The sequence below is a fragment of the Notechis scutatus genome, chromosome 4 (genome assembly GCF_049901735.1).
Source record: "Notechis scutatus isolate UNSWTSFEM ecotype Mainland chromosome 4, rNotScu1.2, whole genome shotgun sequence".
NCBI lineage: Eukaryota > Metazoa > Chordata > Lepidosauria > Squamata > Elapidae > Notechis > Notechis scutatus.
The window spans coordinates 142,767,893-142,780,924 of NC_142012.1; the positions used below are offsets into that span (position 1 = coordinate 142,767,893).

The 13,032-nt window shown below is 35.8% G+C and overlaps 1 protein-coding gene across 1 annotated transcript in view; it reads left to right on the top strand.

The window, feature by feature from the left end:
• Positions 1-13,032, top strand: part of MED12L (mediator complex subunit 12L) — a 196,110-nt gene that overhangs the window by 146,067 nt on the left and 37,011 nt on the right. The window contains exons 22-29 of the mRNA XM_087965157.1: positions 3,156-3,297; positions 4,154-4,274; positions 5,136-5,231; positions 5,334-5,447; positions 7,187-7,383; positions 10,517-10,705; positions 12,048-12,122; positions 12,231-12,421. Of these exons, the coding sequence (XP_087821283.1) occupies positions 3,156-3,297; positions 4,154-4,274; positions 5,136-5,231; positions 5,334-5,447; positions 7,187-7,383; positions 10,517-10,705; positions 12,048-12,122; positions 12,231-12,421 (1,125 nt within the window). The remainder of the gene's footprint in view (positions 1-3,155; positions 3,298-4,153; positions 4,275-5,135; positions 5,232-5,333; positions 5,448-7,186; positions 7,384-10,516; positions 10,706-12,047; positions 12,123-12,230; positions 12,422-13,032) is intronic.

Consider the following 13,032-nt stretch of genomic DNA (forward strand, 5'->3'; position numbering starts at 1 on the left):
ATGTTATAATAAATGCGGTGTGGAGACAATAATGTGGTCCTCAACACCAATAAGACCAAGGAGCTTATAGTGGACTATAGAAGGAACAGATCAGACATCCAGCCCTTGCTTATCAATGGAGACTGAGTGGAGCAAGTGGCCAGTTTTAAGTTTCTGGGTGTTACCCTAAAAGATAAGATAAGATAAGATAAGATAAGATAAGATAAGATAAATTTATTGTCATTGTACTCAGAACCTGAGAACAACGAAATAAGGTGCTCTTTCACAACATACAACTGAGCAACACCAAAAGACATATACAAATAACAATGTAAAACAAATTGAAACAATTAACAGTTAAAAACTATACAACCAGGATATATATATATGTTAAGACCACCAAATTCATAACTCTGCATTTAACCTGATCACAGCACTTGGGTAAAAGCTATGTTTAAATCTACTTGTCCTGGCTTTCAGCACTCTATATCGTCTTCCTGATGGTAGGATCTCAAACAACGAGTGGCCTGGATGTGAAGGGTCTCTCAAGATCCTTTGTGTCTTCCTTCTACATCCCATGTTGTACAAATCCTCCAATGAGGGAAGAGAACATCCGCTGATCTTTTGTGCCCTTTTTATCACTCTTTGGAGTGCCCTTTTCTCCGCCTCTGTACAACTCCTAAACCACACACAGAGGCAATAGGATAAAATGCTCTCTATAGAGCTTCGATAAAAGGCAACCAACAGAGGCCGAACCTGGGGTGCCCACATTGCAGCAGAGATTATACTACCTGAGACTTCTCAGAAAACAACAACTGAATGAAAAACTGCTGGTGACCTTCTACTGCTGCACCATAGAGAGCTTTTTAACATACTGCACCTGTCTATGGTTTGCCAATTGCACAGTGGCAGATAGGAAAGCATTCCAGAGGGTTAATGTCATTGCCCAGAAGATCATTGGTTGCCCACTCCCGTCTTTGGAAGTGCTTTATAGCTCCCGCTGCCTCAAGAAAGTTAAAACATTCTCAAAGATCCATCTCATCCTGGGAACCCTTTTTTTTGAACTATTAGCATCTGGCAGACCGTACAGAATAATAAAAACAAGGACAAATAGGCTGAAAAACTGATTCTATCCCAGGGCAGTAGCTCTTTTGAATTCTGCCGTATAGTGCAGTGTTGGTGTGGTGTCGGGGGTTTCCGGTTCAATGTGTGAAGAGTGAAGGATGTGTGTTTGTGTTTATTTTCATAGTCATGGTCATGATGTGCACTGAAGATGGTGTTTGATTTCATTGTACGAGGTGCAATGACAATAAAGTAAACTAAACTAAATGTATTATTAGTACGCATGGTTTGTGCTTTTTGTCTGGACCACCCCAAAGGGCTGACAGGTCTTCATGGTGGAGTGCCCCAGGACTCTGTCCCTTTCTGTTTAATAGCTACATGAATTGGGTGAGGTCATCAGTCAGTATGTGTTCTAGTATCATTAATATGTGTACACTTCAACTCCAGGCCACCAGGTGATGCTTCAGTGCTTTGTCCCAGTGCCAAGGTTTGCAGCTCTGAATGGAAAGGAACAGATTTAGACTTAGTCCTGCCAAGGCTATGTTGCTGTGGATTGTTTTGGCACTTGGATCTAGGGATTTTCCATGTTTATTCTTGGATAGGGTTCCCCTTCCCACATTCAACACTGTTGCACAATCTAGGGAGTATATTGACCTCACAGCTTTTGTTTAAATGGCAAGGACTCCTGTGGCTAAGAAGAACTTTGCATAACTTAAGTTTCATCTGGTCTGTTAGTTGTGTCTGTTCCTGAATCAATAGGTTGTTTAGTCAGTTATTCATGCCCTTATCACTTCACAATTAGGCTGTTGTAATGCACTGTAATGGGACTGCCCTTGAAGACCACTTAGAAGCTGCAGCTAGTTCAGAATGCAGTAGTACAAGCAGTCACCCATGTGATACAACTCCAAGCTGAACTGATTGCCAATAGCTTCTGAATACAGTTCAGTGTGCCCATAAAGCCCTTCAAAGCATAAGTCCAGGATATCTCTTGTGGTCTCTGCCCATTTGGTATCCATTGATTTCCTCAATTAAATGATGCCATTTATTGAGGACCAGAAGGTATGACTACTCTGTCATGGTGCCTGCCATCTGGAATGATATTCCCTGAGAGGTGTTTATATCCCACTCTGATGGTGTTTAAAAGTTTTTAAGAACCTGGCTCTTCTCACAGGACTTAGAATAGGGTGTTTGTGAAGCTCTGGCTGACTGGTTGTACAGCTTGTCCAGATGTTTAGGTTATTTTGTTTTTTTATTTTAAATGTAAGTTGCACAGAGTTATTCTGGAGTCAGATGGGTTCTAATACTACAAAATACATAGTTTTGACATTCTTTCCTCCAAATTCAAAATTTTGTAATTATGCTACTATTACAGTATAATATAATGGTACATTTGCTTTTTCTACATAAATATCTTTTTGAAGGAAAATCATGCATGGAAAATGTCCCTGATGATGTAAAGTTTTCCAACAATTCCATCACCGAATGGGTCCATAAATTGCCCTAAATCCTAATGTGCTTTGTGTGCCTTAGCTAACCATGAGGAAGGAACCAAACATGTCTTATGGGTTAATTTGATATGTGAAGCCAATCACTATAAGTCATTCAACCAACATTTTTAAAACAAAACTGTGTCTTAGCATGCTGCTAAGAAATTGACATAGAGCAGATGCTGGAAATTGCATTTTTACTTAAAGCTCATGTATCTTCCTATAAGGTATTTTGGTATCACTATTGGAAGATATCAGACTGTCTAGCAACATTGCAATCTCTTGAATTTCAGATACAGGACTACACTTCTAACTCTGAATTTTTTTAGATAATCCATCTATTTGATAATTGAGTGGTAATATTTTAAGAAGACTCTTTTAAATAGCTGATACCCAGAATTAACTTAAAATTATATATTTTAATTCCAATATTTTACATTGACACAAGCAGAGAGTCATTTTTCTCTTCTCCTTCATTGCACATTTATTTTATCTAAATATGTTAATAAAAAGAAAATGTGTTTGGTTGCAGACCATTGGACATGGCAAATATTTGACTGCCGTGAAACTGTTGCCTTTTACTTTGTTACTTTGTTAGGTTTTTAAAATTTATTTTTTGTTTCCTAGAATTAATGATATTGCCAACTTGTGTGCAGAATTAACTGCTTGCTGTACAGTCCTAAGTTCAGAGTGGTTAGGAGTCTTGAAAGCCCTTTGCTGTTCTTCAAATCATGTCTGGGGATTTAATGATCTTCTCTGCAGCGTGGATGTAAGTGCAAAAGATGCACTTAAGACGATAAGTCTGATTTTTATTTTGCATGGTGAATATTTGTAGCTTTCTTGTATAATAAAAAGGCAAATGATTATTTGATGTTATGCTTCTTACACATAACACAATATTAGTTGTTAATTTACATGAATCATTTCTCCAATGTTTTGAGTTTTCAGGAGAGATTTCAGGAGAGATTTTACCTGATACCAGAGTATAAGGGAAAGCTGAAGTTTAAGAAACCTGCAACTGTTCATTGAAGTCCAAGACTTTTCTCCATAGAACTTTTTTTAAAAACACTGAATGAATTAACAAAGTTTAGTAGAAATAGTGGAATTATTACAGTTGAACTGAAATAGCATTTTATGAACACCTTTATTCTTCTGGTTTGGGAGATAATTTCCCATTGACAAGGTAACTTGTCTTGACATAATGCTATAATAAAGCTATTTCAGTGCAGTAGAACACGTATAGTCTGATGGCAGCTGGATGTGTCTACCTGTCATGTTAATTATGATGTAAGTTACCTTAGCTGCTGAACGCTATTACTTTGTATTGTTACTTTGTATCTGAGTTGTATTACCTCTGTACATCAGTAGTGACTTCACACTTTCAGACCTCTGACTTGCTGGGATCAAAGCAAGTTAAAAACCAGCAACTGATATATTGTAGCACAGAGTCAGGGAAAGGTAGATCAATCAATAGAAAGAAATAGAAAACCATACAAAAGAAAATCACACTTCTATAAAATTAGATCTGTGTAAAAATATCATGTTTCTGTACTATCAAGTGAACCAACAGAAATGTTAACTCTGAGTTTTTCTTTTTCTTTTTCTCTTTTTCTTTTTCCTTTAAGGTGAGTGATCTTTCATTCCATGATTCATTGGCTACCTTCGTTGCAATACTGATAGCTCGTCAATGTTTTTTCCTTGAGGATGTTGTTCAACATGTAGCTCTTCCTTCTTTACTTACAGCAGGTAAGGTTTAAAAGTGTATTAAAATAATAAGAGTCCCTGCTTCTTGGGAAGAAAGACTTGCTAAGATTGTTCATAGAACAACCCATTTGTCCACGAGCTATCTCTTAGTGCTAGAAATCAAACCATTTTATTTTTTTTGCATTTATAAATTGAACATTTATTTTTATTATTCTTTTATCTGGGATGTCCTATTTATGCCATCAAATACTAATTTTGCTTTGGGCTTTGTTAAACTGTGTTGCACAACTATTGATTTCATTCTCACGGTACTGTTCCTTCTGAATTTTAAATAAAATTGGATATCCGATCTTAGATCTTGCATTATGTTTACTTGAAGCCGCTTCTTAAGTCTCACACAAATTCAAATTTGGCTTTTTAAATACTTTTTACACATCTATTCTGTATCTTTCAGTTCCTCCATTGTTATTTCCCATAATATTTCTTCATTGTTACATCCAACCTTTGTGTCTTTTTACAAAACATTTTTTTTTCAATCATATATTTTGCATTCATCATTTTTCTTCATAAATTGTCTTGTCAGTATCTATCAAATCTTCAAAATGCATTCAACATGTTAAATAATAGTTCAAATCTTTTCTTATTCTATATAAAGGTGAAATATTAAACTGGAAAAATGGGTAACCAAACAGTATTAAATATATTTATGAAAAAAGTTTTTATTAAAAAAACCCTTTTATTTTGCAGAACATTTTATTTAGGAAGAATTTTCCTCAGCGATAATATGTGAAAACATTTTTTTTATTGATTCAATTGTTTAAAATTAGTTTTAAGAGGTTTTTTTCCCAGTTGCACTGATGCTGACAACTTTGATGTAATAATAAAATGGTACTCTTTTCTTAGCTTGTGGAGATCCAGATGCTGAACCAGGGGCACGGATGACTTGCCGTCTTCTTCTACATCTCTTCCAAACACCCAATATTTCCTTATTGTCCAATGGTAAGAATTCCAAATTTATTTCCTTTCTTAAAGTACAATAGCTTTTGTGCCACTGAAACAGAAATTAGTATTCCTAAAGAATATTGTTTTCTTTTTATACAGAAAAATGTTTTCCAGGAATTCGGTCATCTTGCGATCGCCGCCTTTTAAGTGCTGCTCACAACAGCATAGAAGTAGGAGCAGTATTTGCTGTTTTGAAAGCAATTCTTATGCTTGGTATGATCATGCTTTAAAGTTCTTCATTGTACGTGTTTACTTTGAAGATAGGCCTATGGTCCTTGGAGGGATAGAGAATTCTTTATTGGCCACGTGCGATTGGATACACAAAGAATTTGTGTCTGGTACATAGGCTCTCAGTGTACATACAAATATACAGTGTACATACAAACATAAGCTCTCAGTTTACATACATAAGCTTTCAGTGTACATACAAACAATAAAGTGATAAATCATAAGATACAATCATAAATCAAAAGAAACAAACAACAAAGTTATAAATCAAAAGGTAACCAATAGGAGAAGATAATAGGAAAGATTAGAAGGATAATAGCAATACAACTATTGCTATTACTACATAGGTAAATATTCTTAGGCAGGAACAGTGGTGGGATTCACCCTTTTTTTACTACCGGTTCTATGAGAGCGCACTTCACTTCGCGCATGTGGGCAGTGTCCATAAACCACTGATTTTAAGCTTCAAAACTGACCTTGTATTCAGCACTGGTGAGTAAAACAGCTGAGGTGCAGCAATCTGTCTACCACACGAATCAGCTGAGCTCACAAACAAGGAAATAAAGCACGGGAAAGGGCAGGTGTGGGATGGCAGGGACAACTGCTTACCAATGCTGCTAGTTTGCTAGAACTGGTGAGAACTGGCAGCATCCCACCACTGGGCAGGAATCAGTGTTGGGGAATTAGGTGTTTACCAGAATAATGACATGGGGGAAAACTATCTTTGTATTTAGTTATTTGGGCATGCAATGGCCAAACAGATATACATTCAGATATTTACTAAAATACTGATAAACTTGAAACTTTTCTAGAAAGTGAATCGCAGTGCAAGAAACATCTTCCAGGATGAATCATAGGTTAATAAAAGTACAAATGGGAGATAGTATAGGGTACTGTATGAGATGATCTGGAAGGTACTAGTTAAAATATTTGGCAGGAAGAGCTGGGAGCAGAGTTAAATCAGCTTAGAGTCCTTACCATGCCACAAATGATCCAAGTCCAGCCCCCCTTGAATTCTATTGACCCTTATCTAGCACCAATTTAGTGCTGAGCATTAGTTTACTAGATTCTTGTGCATAGGCCTGAATAAATCTTCTGTCCTTCAACCTCCAATCAGGTATGGTCCCGATCCTTTGCACTTGACACAGGCCAATGGAGACCAAGTTGAAGCCCCATTTGCCCATAGATCTCAGTGTTGGCTTTGAGCCAAACACTACTTCTCAGCTCAGCCTAAGAATTAAGTTATTGTACTGGGTAAAAACAAAGAGGTATCCTCCTTTTACATTTAAGCTCCTAGAAAAAAAAGACAGGATGCAAAATTAATAGCTAAAAACATAATGTCTACCAATCAGTATTCTTCCTCTGCAGTAATATAAATTTGCCTTTAATATGTTTGCTTATTAAAGTATGTAACTTTGGTGTTGTATGACATTCTTTCTTATTTGCTTTAATGTAAAATTTAAAAATCTTACTTGTTAGAACTCTAGTGTGTTAACAAATTATATCATACCATAGTGTATGTAATTGAAGAAATGTTTATTAGACTAACTTTTCTAAAAGAGTAGCCAGAAATTCTCATATATTAAAATAATATATCAACAACTTCTAAAACTGGAAATAGCATTAAGCATAAATAAATTAGGAGGACCCTTAGGTAAAAACCAAACTATATTAAAGGACTAATACACATTTTCATCTTTTTTTTTTTACTATTCCTACAATAGGTGATGCTGAAATTGGAAGCAACAATATTCCCTCCTTGAAAAATTCAGATTACCCTGTACAAAGCTTATTGGGAGATCTAAATGATGGTGAGATCTGGAAAGCTACCTCAAAGTCTTTGTATGGAAAAACCATTTCCATAGAAACTGCTACTCTCAGTGAATATGCTAGATATGTACTAAGAAGCATTTGTCAGCAGGTAACAATGGTCTTCATTTTCCTTTATTATTGTGTTTATAGATATAATTTTGCAAAAGTGACAGCCTTATTCCAGGGATTGTGAAAGTTGGTGACTGCATTGGTTTGTGTGTCCATGTGAAATTGAATCCGTTACCCTTGTCAGTGTAGAGTAACTGTGGAGTAGGACAAAGACAATCAAGATTGGTTTCCAATCTCTATTCAGCCATGTCCAGTCTCTATCTTAAAGCCTGCACTGGAGTTAATAGTATTATTATGATAAAATGCCAGTGATAACATATGCATTTTTACTCTTGCAAAGAATAGTTGAGATATGAATATATTACATGCAATAAGTACAACACTGAAAAGTGGTATTTTATTCAAAATTATTTCAAATCATGTATACAGTAGAAATGACCTCTACAATATTTGTGTTCAAGTCATTTTCAGTACAAGTATTGAAGTTACAGTGCAAAATGAAGTTAGACTCATCTTTTGTCATAAAGAAGTAATATCTAGTATGAATTTAATTCTTTTTGAAAAAGACTGTGTTTTTGTTATACAGATAAACAGATAACAGATAATCAGAGTTGGATGGGACCTTTTAGGTCATCTAGTCCAACCTCCCGCCCAAGCGGGAGACCCTACACCATTTCTGACAAATGGCAGTTCAATCTCTTCTTGAAAGTCTCAAGTGATGGCACTCCCACAACTTCTGAGGGCAAGCTGTCCCATTGGTTGATTGTTCTTACTGTCAGAAAGTTTCTCCTTATTTCCAGGTTAAATCTCTCCTTGTTCAGTTTCCATCCATTATTCCTTGTCTGGCCTACAGGCACTTTAGAAAATAGCTTGACCCCTTCCTCCCTGTGGCAGCCCTTCAAATATTGGAAGACCACTATCATGTCTCCCCTGGTCCTTCTCTTTACTAGACTAGCCAAGCCCAGTTCCTGAAACTGTTCATTGTATGTTTTAACCTTCAGTCCCCTAATCATCCTGGTTGCTCTTCTCTGTACTTCTAGAGTCTCAACATCTTTTTTATAATGTGATGACAAAACTGGATGCAGTACTCTAGGTGTGGTCTTACTAAGGCTTTATAGAGTGGTATTAGTACTTCCCTTGATCTTGACTGTATCCCTCTGTTAATACAATTTAGGATTGCATTAGCTTTTTTGGCTGCTGCTGCATACTGCTGCCTCATATTTAGCTGGTTGTCCACTAAGGCTCCAAGATCCCTCTCACAGTTACTGCTATTGAGCCTGATTTCACCCAGTCTATATGTGTTTTGTTTTTTCTTGCCTAATTGTAGGACTTTACTTTTCTCTACATTGAATTTCATTTTGTTAGATATGGCCCAGTGTTCTAGTCTGTCAAGATCCATCTGGATCTTGAGCCTATCTTCTTGGGTGTTAGCTATTCCTGCCAGCTTAGTATCATCTGCAAATTTGGTAAGTTCCCGTTCTATTCCCTCATCTAAATTGTTAATGAAGATATTGAAGAGTACTGGGCCTAAGACGGAACCTTGTGGCACCCTACTGCTTATTTCCCTCCATGTAGACTTAGACCCATTAAGGACTACTCATTGAGTACGGTTTGCCAGCCAGTTGCGAATCTATCTAGTGGTGATGCTATCTATTCCACTTTTTTCTAGCTTACTAAGAAGTAGGTTGTGGTCTACTTTGTCGAATGCCTTGCTGAAATCTAAATATATTATGTCCACAGTATTTTGCTGGTCTACTAATTTAGTCATTGTGTTGAAGAATGAAATAAGATTGGTTTGGCATGATCTGTTTTTAACAACCCCGTGCTGACTGCTAGTTATTACTTTACTTGTTTCTAGATGTTGGCAGATCTGTTTTTTTATTATCTTTTCCAGTATCTTCCCAGGTATTGATGTTAGGCTAATTGGTCTATGATTTCCTGGGTCTGTTTTTTTTCTTTTTTGAAGATGGGAACCACATCAGCTCTTTTCCAGTCCTCTGGTTGTTTCCTGGTGCTCCAGGATTTTTGAAAGATATGGTGCAGTGGTTCTGAGATGACCTCTGCCAGCTCCTTTAAAACTCTGTGATGTAATCCATCAGGCTCCGGTGATTTGTTTTCATCAAGATCAGACAGGTGTTCTCTTACTATTTTTTTTTTGCTTATTTTAACTTTTATTTCTGCTCTGGCTTTTACAGTTATGTTTTTGGTGGGTTGAGCTATAGTTTCTTTTTGCGTGAAGACAGATGTTAAGCAGTTCTGCTTTCTCTCTGTTGCCTGTTACTTCCTTGCCATCATCTTTCTTTAGTGGACCGGCTGTTTCCTTGATTTTTTTCTTGTTATTTATATGTTGGAAGAAACTTTTTTATTATTATCCTGACTTCGTATTTGCAGATTCTGGCTATCTGCTGATATTCTGCCTTAGTTGTATGTCCTTCTTTCCATTTTTTGTACTTGTCCTTTTTTTCTTTCAATTTGCCAGAGAGATCTTTGTGTAGCTATGCTGGTTTCTTCTTGGATTTCTTGTTTTTCTTTCTCAGTGTTATTGTGCTGGTCTGGGCTTCTATGATTATACTTTTTAGAGTTTCCCAAGATTCTTGAGTTGTTTTCCCCTTTAGGATTTTCATCCATGGAATCTTTCCCAAGTTCTCTCTGAGTTTATTGAAATCAACTCTTTTTAAAATCCAAGAGTCTGGTGTCATTATGTTCTGTTGCTTGTGTTTGTGTTATGTTTTATTCTAGTATGACATGGTCACTCTCACCCAAGGTTCCTGCAGTTTCAACTCCCTCTATCACTTCTTCTCTGTTTGTAAGAATTAAGTCCAGTATGGCTGTCCCTCTAGTTTCACCCTCTATCTTTTGGACAACAAAGTTGTCAGCTAGGTTGGTTAGGAACTTATTTGATTTCTCACTTGGTGCAGAATTAGTTATCCAATTGATATCAGGATAATTGAAGTCTCCCATTGCTATTGTTGTGTGTTTCCTGCATATGTTTGTTAGTTGGCTGGCAAAAAGGACTTCTATTTTTTCTGCTTGATTGGGTGCTCTATAATATATACCTATGGCCATGTCATTCTTTTTTTCTTGTATACATTCGAGTTACGTTCAAGTTAAACATTTAAGTTTGGCTTTAACTTTTGTATTGATGCTTTTTCTCTATCTAATTCTTTTGGTAGGAATGGGTGGGGGAACACTGCTTGAAAGAACCTGAGAGGCTATGTACCGACAAAGATCTTATCCTGGATCCAGTTCTCTCCAACAAACAAGCACAGAAATTGTTGCAGCTTATCTGCTACCCTTATAGTATTAAAGAATGCACAGAAGGGGACAATCCTCAGAGGCAACACATCAAGCGCATTCTTCAGGTAACCACATTTAAACTGAAATTATTTAAGCTTAGATACGAAAACAGTTTGTATTTGATTTGCTTTTTTCATTGCATTATTGTTGCTTCCTTTTTTCTAAATGAAGTAAATGTTTGGAATATTGTTTCATATTTATTGAAAGCACTTAGACTTATTTACTGCTTCATAGTGCTTTACAGCACTCTGTGGATGATTTACAGAGTCGGGATATTGCCCCCAACAATCTGGGTCATCATTTTACCAACTTCAAAAGGATGGAGGACTGAGTCAACCTTTAGCCAATCAGGATCAAACTCCAGGCTGTGGACAGAGTTAGCCTGCAATACTGCATTCTAACTATTGCACCATCAGGAGTTGTTAAATAAAAACAATGTGCAATTATAAAGATGGAATAATTGATTCATAGAATGGAATCAATGCTAATTGATTGGGGATTATCTAATCAAATTGCCTCAGTCTGAGAATCTGTTACTATAGACTTCCTGACTGTCATGCTCTGTCCTCTATTTAAATACTTCTTATATTTAGGACAATTATTGGACAATCTTCTACCACTTTTTGATTGTTGGTTTTTGGATGCAATTAAGTTTGTCAATGTCTTTGCTAAACTTTTGGTGTTCAGAACTATACACTATATTCTAAAAATAGCTTGATATAATATTGGTATTGGTTTTGGGGGGAAGGATAGCTGCATTACACTTTTGTTGTGAAGAAAGCTATGATTCATCTTTTACTCATATAATATGGTCTACAATTATCCTCGGATGTATCATGGATCAAGTTGGAAAATTATGTTGAGTAGCATACTACTACAAAGCTATTTTCTAGGCCCATTGCTATTCCACATATTTATACACAACTTGGATTAAGAAATAGAAGATAAGATCAATGCATTTACAAGGGTCATCGTGCGGGTCGGGAGACAAGCAACATTTGAGAAAAGTATACAACTCAAGAGAATCATAAAAGATTGAAACAATTAGAAGAAACTAGCAAGTTGAATTTTCACTTAGAGAAATGCAAAGTCCTAGACTGGAATATGGAAACTCAAAACCATCTGTACAAGTGGCATTCCTATTCTTAAACTAGATTTGAATAGAAGACAAACTTTGATCAAGTGTATATTGCTATAAGATTATATTCCCTTTCTCTCACCCTGCTTTCTCAATTTAATCCACTCACAGGATTCCAGCAGCAAGAATGAATAAAATTAGCTGTATTCAATATACATTTATAACAAAATATTTCATCTCATATAATAAAACTATATATCAACTTTATTAATGACAATAATAATTTTAGAAATGTTATGAAGAAAATTTTTCTCCTTTTTTTAATCCAGAATATAGATCAGTGGACTCTTAGACAGTCATGGCTGGAACTTCAGCTAATGATCAAACAGTGTCTGAAGGAACCTGTGAGTATTTCTTCCTTTCTTTTTAATTAATCATATATCTTTACAAAATAACTTAGTGTATGAGCAAACATAACATGAATGCGCTAGTTTACTTATGTTTTACTGTAGGGTTCTGGGTCTGTGGCTGAAATGAACAGCTTGTTGGATAATATTGCAAAGGCGACAATAGAAGTTTTTCAGCAATCCGCTGACCTAAACAATAACTCTTCTAACTCTGGTATAGGCCTCTTCAATCCAAACTCTCTTGGAAATGCTGACATACATATTACAAGGCAGAACTGTAAAAAGACATTCCTAAGGTAATGTAATCAATCTGAATTGGTAATGATGAAATTGTGTGCACTTTTTAAAAAAAATAGAAGCCCCTGAGAGTGGTCTACTCACAAAGACTGCTGCTGAATAATTGTGGTTATAACTCTGAGAAATATAGTGCGCGGAACCAGAAATCTTCAGACAGTACTAATTTCTTCTGCATGCAAAAACTATTTCCTCCAAGGAGTAGCTGGGCATTTAAGAATGTCTTCCTTCTCTTGATTGTTTACTAAATACACACTAAAGAAGATAAACACAATGTTAGCTGCAGACTAAATAAATACTTTGAGTCAATGAATGAAGAATTTGATAATCTCTGATTTGGAAATAAAATAGATTGCTGAAATTAATAAAATATTGTTTGAGAAGAACCTAAGCTTCAAATCAGACCTGACTCCTTGGTGAACTCTACTATTTTTTTATTTTAAGGAAAATAGTTGTTAGTTTAATATGAGATATAATTTCTTTTTCATTTCTAACAAGTTTATTCTTAATGGGAAGAAATAGGAATTTTCTTTCTAAACAGAGTACATCCAGAGTGTTATATCAGGATGTTATATTAACTAAATAATACATAGTTAAACTGAATTTCATTAAT